The 6,000-nt window shown below is 44.8% G+C and overlaps 1 protein-coding gene across 1 annotated transcript in view; it reads left to right on the forward strand.

Moving 5' to 3' along the window:
• LDLRAD3 (low density lipoprotein receptor class A domain containing 3) overlaps positions 1–6,000 on the forward strand; it is a 321,164-nt gene that overhangs the window by 164,184 nt on the left and 150,980 nt on the right. Inside the window, exon 3 of the mRNA XM_011940727.1 lies at positions 2,555–2,680. Within this exon, the coding sequence (XP_011796117.1) occupies positions 2,555–2,680 (126 nt within the window). The remainder of the gene's footprint in view (positions 1–2,554; positions 2,681–6,000) is intronic.

Here is a 6,000-nt window from a genome sequence, read left to right on the forward strand (position 1 = left end):
AACAGTGCCCAGGCTCGGCCTCAACTTTGCTCCATGATCTCAGTGGGTGCTGACAGCAGGGAGAGGCCAGGGAGCTGGAGCAGACACCTCTGAGACTGTGGGAGTAAAGGGAGGCCCTTCCTGGGCCCCCGAGAATGCAGAGATGTCTGCGTCTGCAGCTGCAGTTTGGGTGACTGCAGCCATGCCCAGAAGGGTGGGACTCCTGCCTGCTCCACGCTCCTGCTGACACCGTAGACTGTGATACTGCCCTGGGCCCAGCTCTGCCTCAGTGCCCCTCTCTGCTTGCCTCTCCATGATCAGTTTCTAAATTCTGTGAACTTAGTGATGATGATGATGATGATGACGATGATGATAAATAGCATAAGCATTACCATTAATTGAGCATCTACTGTATACCATGCTCTATAATGTCTTGTATAGACTCTCTCAATCCTTACTAGAGCCCGAGGAAGTAGATGTTACCTCCAATTTACTGATAAGTGTTGTGGATGCAACTGGTTGGGGCTGATGTCGTGGGTGGTAAAAGAATACCAAGACAGTCATAGGTAAAAAAGGGCAGATTTGTCAGCGAAAGTACAAAAGTATGTTGCTTGGGTGCAACAGGCAGCACGGCAGCGAATGGGCCGTCTGCAAAGCGGCAGGGGCTGGAGGAAAGTTTTATAGGGTCATGCTGGAGGGGCCTACTTATGGAATGAGGTATTTAATGAAAGGATGTTGGGCCAGTGGGTTTGTGAGTAGCCATTTCTTGGAACAATTGTTCTCCCCGACTTGGGCCCGCTTACTTCTTGTTGCTTACTTATCAGGATGCCACAGCAAGGAAACTGAAGTCCAGCAAAACTTAGAAACTTGCCCATCATAAAAAATAGAGTTGGAACTTGAACCCAGGACTGTCCTGAGTTTATGCTTTGAGAAGAGTACACCAGTACCATGACAGAAGTTCCAAGGTGAAACAAAGCCACATGGGTTTTTAAAACCTGGAACATTTCAGGCCTTAAAACCCTGATGGTTGTGAGTTGGCTGTTGCCAAAGTCAGCATGTTACAGACAGCAAGAACGTGGAGGTAATTTATTGCCTGTTTGTTTCAAAGAAATGGCCCTTCCTTCTTGGAGGACCATGGGTCCTGCCTCTAAGACAGGAGAAAAGAGGGATGCTACATAAGGCCTGCTACCTGGGATGTAGCAATAGATCTCATCTCACATCCCCTAATCGCAAGCCAGAGCACCAGAACCATTAATGGGAGAGTACATTACCCCACAGGGCTGTTTGGTTTAGCAGGACACTCAATCAAGCCCAAGTTACAGCAGTTTCTGCTAAAACTGTTTGTACAGCGTGAGTGGAAGAAGAATTTATTTGGAGCAGGAGTCTGGCTTCTGTTGTGAAAAGTGACAGCCTCTGGCAGAGAGAGAGGCAATGCTGTCGAGTTGGTTGAGGTCAGGGCTTCTGGAATCTGTGTGGCGGCCCTCACCCCGTGCTTGATTTTCCAACTGTGTGACCTTGGGCAAGTCACTTGATTTCTCAAAGCGCATTTATGAAGTGGTGATAAGAACCATACTCATTTGTTTGGGGCTTCCAAGACCACCCCAGGTTCAGCGATTTGCCAGGAGAATTCACAGAACTCAGTGTATGATCATACTTAATGGCTATGATTAATTACAGCAAAGGGATACAAAGCAAAATCAACATGGGTAAAAGACGAATGGAATAAAGTTCAGAGGAAACCAGGTTCAGGCTTCCAAGAGTCCTCTCCCAGTTGAGTCCAAAGGATGCGCTAATTTCCGTAGCAATGAGTTTGATGTAACAACACACGTGGAATGTTATTGACCAGGGACACTCACTAGAGACTCAGTATCCAGAATTTTTATTAGGGGCTGATCACATAGGCACCCTTTGCTCAGCACGTACCAAAATTATAGCCTCCCAGAAGGAAGGAAAGCAGGGGTGTTCAGTGTAAGTTGTACTGTTTGCATAAACAGTTTAGGCACAGTGAGCTACTCTTGTTAGTTAGGTTGGTGCAAAGTCTCTCAAAATCCAAGTTCCCAGACTCCAGCCAAGGAAGAGCCAACCTTGCAAGGAGATCTTTGTAAGCGTAGCAGTTTCAGTTCTGTTTTGTTACCTCTTTTCTGCCCATCATCCCGTTGGGTGATTGCTGGGTGGATTAAATGAGATGATCCATACAGAGCTCTCAGCACACTGCCTAGCACGGTGAATACTTACTAAATGTTGATGCTTCAGCACCTTCATCTACTCATCATCCATTTACTTACCTGTTCTTCGTTCGTGGCTTCGTTCAGTACATTTTGATTGGCACCTGCTATGGTGCAGGGCTGTGTTAGCCTCTTGGGTACTTTTGAAGCATTCCTCTCTAGATGATGCTGCATGTGGGTGTTCAATCTGGCTGGGTGTTTGAGGTGGGTGGTGGTAATGAGAAGAAAGCTTCAGGGACTTTAAGATAAATCTTAAGTGGACTCATTTTCACATTCAGTGATAGTAGGATGAGTATGCAGTCATCTGAGAACATCTCCTGATGTCTTGCTGTTTCTTTTTCTTCCTGCAGCCAAGGCTAAGTCGAAATGCGGCCCGACCTTCTTCCCCTGCGCCAGCGGCATCCACTGCATCATTGGTCGCTTCCGGTGCAATGGGTTTGAGGACTGTCCCGATGGCAGCGATGAAGAGAACTGCAGTAAGTGCTGTGCACTTGGACGCTGTGATCCCTTGTTCTTTCCCGCCAGCCAAACTTGTCCACGTCGGTCACCCTCATCATGTGCTTCTTATACCTAGAGGCTCAGGCATTCTCTTCTGTTACCCAGATTCTGTTCTTTCCCACTTCTGTAAATGTTCAGCCACCATTTATCGGGGCTCTGCCAAGTGCACTGAGCCTGAGACTTGCTGTATTTTCAGTTCTGCCAAGAGCTCTGCAAGTGCAGATGTATTATCCTTAGTTAACAGATAAGAAATTTCAAGTTAGAGAAGTTCATTAACTCATCCAGGGTTACATAGCTCATAAGAAGCAGAGCCATTTCTAGGTTCATTCAAACCCTCATCTGACTGATACAACACTTCATGTTTGTGTGCTTGCTTACTTTTTTTCTTACTTTGAATTCTTTTCTTAAAAAAGTTGGCCGGGGCCAGGCACGGTGACTCACGCCTGTAATCCCAGCACTTTGGGAGGCCGAGGCAGGTGGATCACGAGGTCAAGAGATCAAGACCATCCTGGGCAACATGGTGAAACCCCATCTCTACTAAAAATACAAAAAATTAGCCGGGCATGGTGGCGGGCACCTGTAGTCCCAACTACTCGAGAGGCTGAGGCAGGAGAATCACTTGAACCCGGGAGGCAGAGGTTGCAGTGAGCCGAGATTGTGCGACTGCACTCCAGCCTGGCGACAGAGCAAGACTCCATCTCAAAAAAAAAAGAAAAAAAAAAAAAAGTTGGCCGGGTATGGTGGCTTGCACCTGTAATCCCAGCACTTTGGGAGGCTGAGGTGGGAGGATTGCTTGAGTCCAGGAGTTCAAGACCAGCCTAGGCGACAAGGTAAAACCCCATCTCTACAAAAAATACAAAAGTTAGGTGGGCCTGGTGGCACATGCCTCAACTACTCAGGAGGATGAGGTGGGATGATGCTTGAGCCTGGGAGGTCAAGGCTGCAGTGAACTGAGATGGCACCACTGCACTCTAGCCTGGGCAACAGAGTGAGACCCTGTCTTAAAAAAAAAAGTGTTTATATGTTAGTTGTATGCATACTATAAAAATTTATTCTTGAGAAAACAGTTCAAGTATCATAGATGAAATTAATGTCCTTGACTGTGACCACCCTGATTTGTTTTACCTGCGGTATAATATTCCCCTGGTGTCAGTGTGCACACACACATATTCACTCCCTCTCACCTTGCAGCCTAGCAGTCTTGCTGTTGGGTTTAACTACTCCTTACCTTGGATACAGGCAGATCCTTCCTTTTAGCATCCTGCTGTCCACAATGACTTTGCATACAGCAGCCTCAGTGACCTTCAAGCCTCTCTTCTTCACCTTTAATACTGGCCCAGCTCTCCCATCAAGTTGCTTCATACCTGCCACTGGTCACTCTGGTCACTGTTACTTCTTTCCCCATTCCTCAAAATGTTTAGACTACTTGAGCTTTCATAATTATCATCGACTCTGAACAAACTTACATGTTTATTTTCTGTGCATGTGTGTGTGTGTATGTGTGTATATGTATATATATATATAGACTTTATGTTTTAGAGCAGTTTGAGGTTCACAGCAAAACTGAGAAGAAGGTACAGAGATTTTCCAAACCCTCTGCCCCAATACATGCACAGCTTCTCCCATTGTCAACATCCCTGGCCAGGGTGATACAGTCATTACAATCAAACCTGTGTTAACACATCAAGTTCATAATCTACATTAGGGTTCACTCTAGTGTTGACCATTCTATGGATCTTGATAAGTATATCATGACATGTAGCCATCATGTAGTATCATACAGAATAGTTTCACGGCCCTGAACATTTTCTGTGCTCATCCTACTCAGCCCTTTTTGTATCCCCACCACATATTTTAATAAATAATTCTCTTCTGATTATTGTAAAGAACTTGCAAAATATAAACAAATATACAGAAGAAAGCAAAACTGCCCATATCCCATAAGTTAGAATGAGACACTGTTAATATTTATGCCATTGTGTGCCAGTTCTTCCCTCCCCTCTGCTCCTCCTTCCCTCCCCTCTCTCTTTCTCTCTCTCCCACTCTTTATCTTCTCTCTCCCTTTCTCTCCTCCTCCTTCTCTTCCCATCTGTCCCACTTTCCTCCCCACCTTTCTCTCACGCCTTCTCCCCTTCTCCACACACACACACACATACACATAGCCCCCTTCTCTAAGCACATTGTACTTATTTGTAATGTCCTGTATATTGTGACCATTTTCACATTATCAATTTTTTCCAAACGTAGGTTTTAACGACTTCAGTGATTCTTTTGATAGATTATGTTCTTCCTCCTGCCTCATTGGCTCGATTGTAAGTCTCTGATGAGGAGGATGACTGTCTCCTATGTCATGGATGCCTTTCTAGGGAGCAGTCATGGGTGTCCTTTCCCAGTGGGGGCACAGGAAGTTTCTAACTCTCCCCTGCATTTTGTCCTGTTGCCTTATTTCATCAGCTGCGCTCCAAGTGTCAAGAATCTGGCACAGCTACTATGTAACTATGTAACTATGACCATAGTTACATAGTTACTGCTGGCTAGCAGATGATTGTGTGGTTAGTAGAGTGATGGACATGCACCCCAGCAGGGAGGATACATATCACTAAGAGGAGAGGCACAACTGGGAGAAATGACTCGACCCAGACTCTGGGCTTGGATTTGTGCTGTACCCTAATGAAGCATGAATGGGATATGCCACATCATCTCTTGCATAGCGGTTTACTGGTCTGCACACTGTGGGTGCTGAGAGTCTGCTTCCCAGGATTGTTGGAGAATTAGATGAAATAACTGAAAAGACTCAGTATAGCGGCTGGCACAGAGTAATTGATTTTTTAAAATAGTGGCTTAAAACAGAACTGTGAGAAAAGACCATAGTTACTAGGATTTTGCCTTTGATTTTGGACTTACAAAAATATACTTCTTTTGTATTTTATTTAATCCTTTAGTGAGTGAGTATCACCTTGATCTCTGCTTCCTGTTGTCCATGGGGATCTTATAATCTAAGGGAGAAATGACATACACAGACACAGACACACACACACACACACACACCCAGAATAATCTAATCGCAATAAAATGCAAGTATGACACATTATAGTATAAGCAATCTAAATGATTATGTCATCCTATATATTCCCTGCCATAATTAAAGACCTTATATGATTTAAATGTTTGGACATTGGTCTTCAATTTTCTCTTTTTTAAATTTATTTTTTATTGTACGTTAAGTTCTAGGGTACATGTGCACAATGTGCAGGTTTGTTACATACGTATACATGTGCCATGTTGGTGTGCTGCACCC

This window comes from Colobus angolensis, unplaced genomic scaffold (genome assembly GCF_000951035.1).
Source record: "Colobus angolensis palliatus isolate OR3802 unplaced genomic scaffold, Cang.pa_1.0 Scaffold192, whole genome shotgun sequence".
Classification (NCBI taxonomy): Eukaryota; Metazoa; Chordata; class Mammalia; order Primates; family Cercopithecidae; genus Colobus; species Colobus angolensis.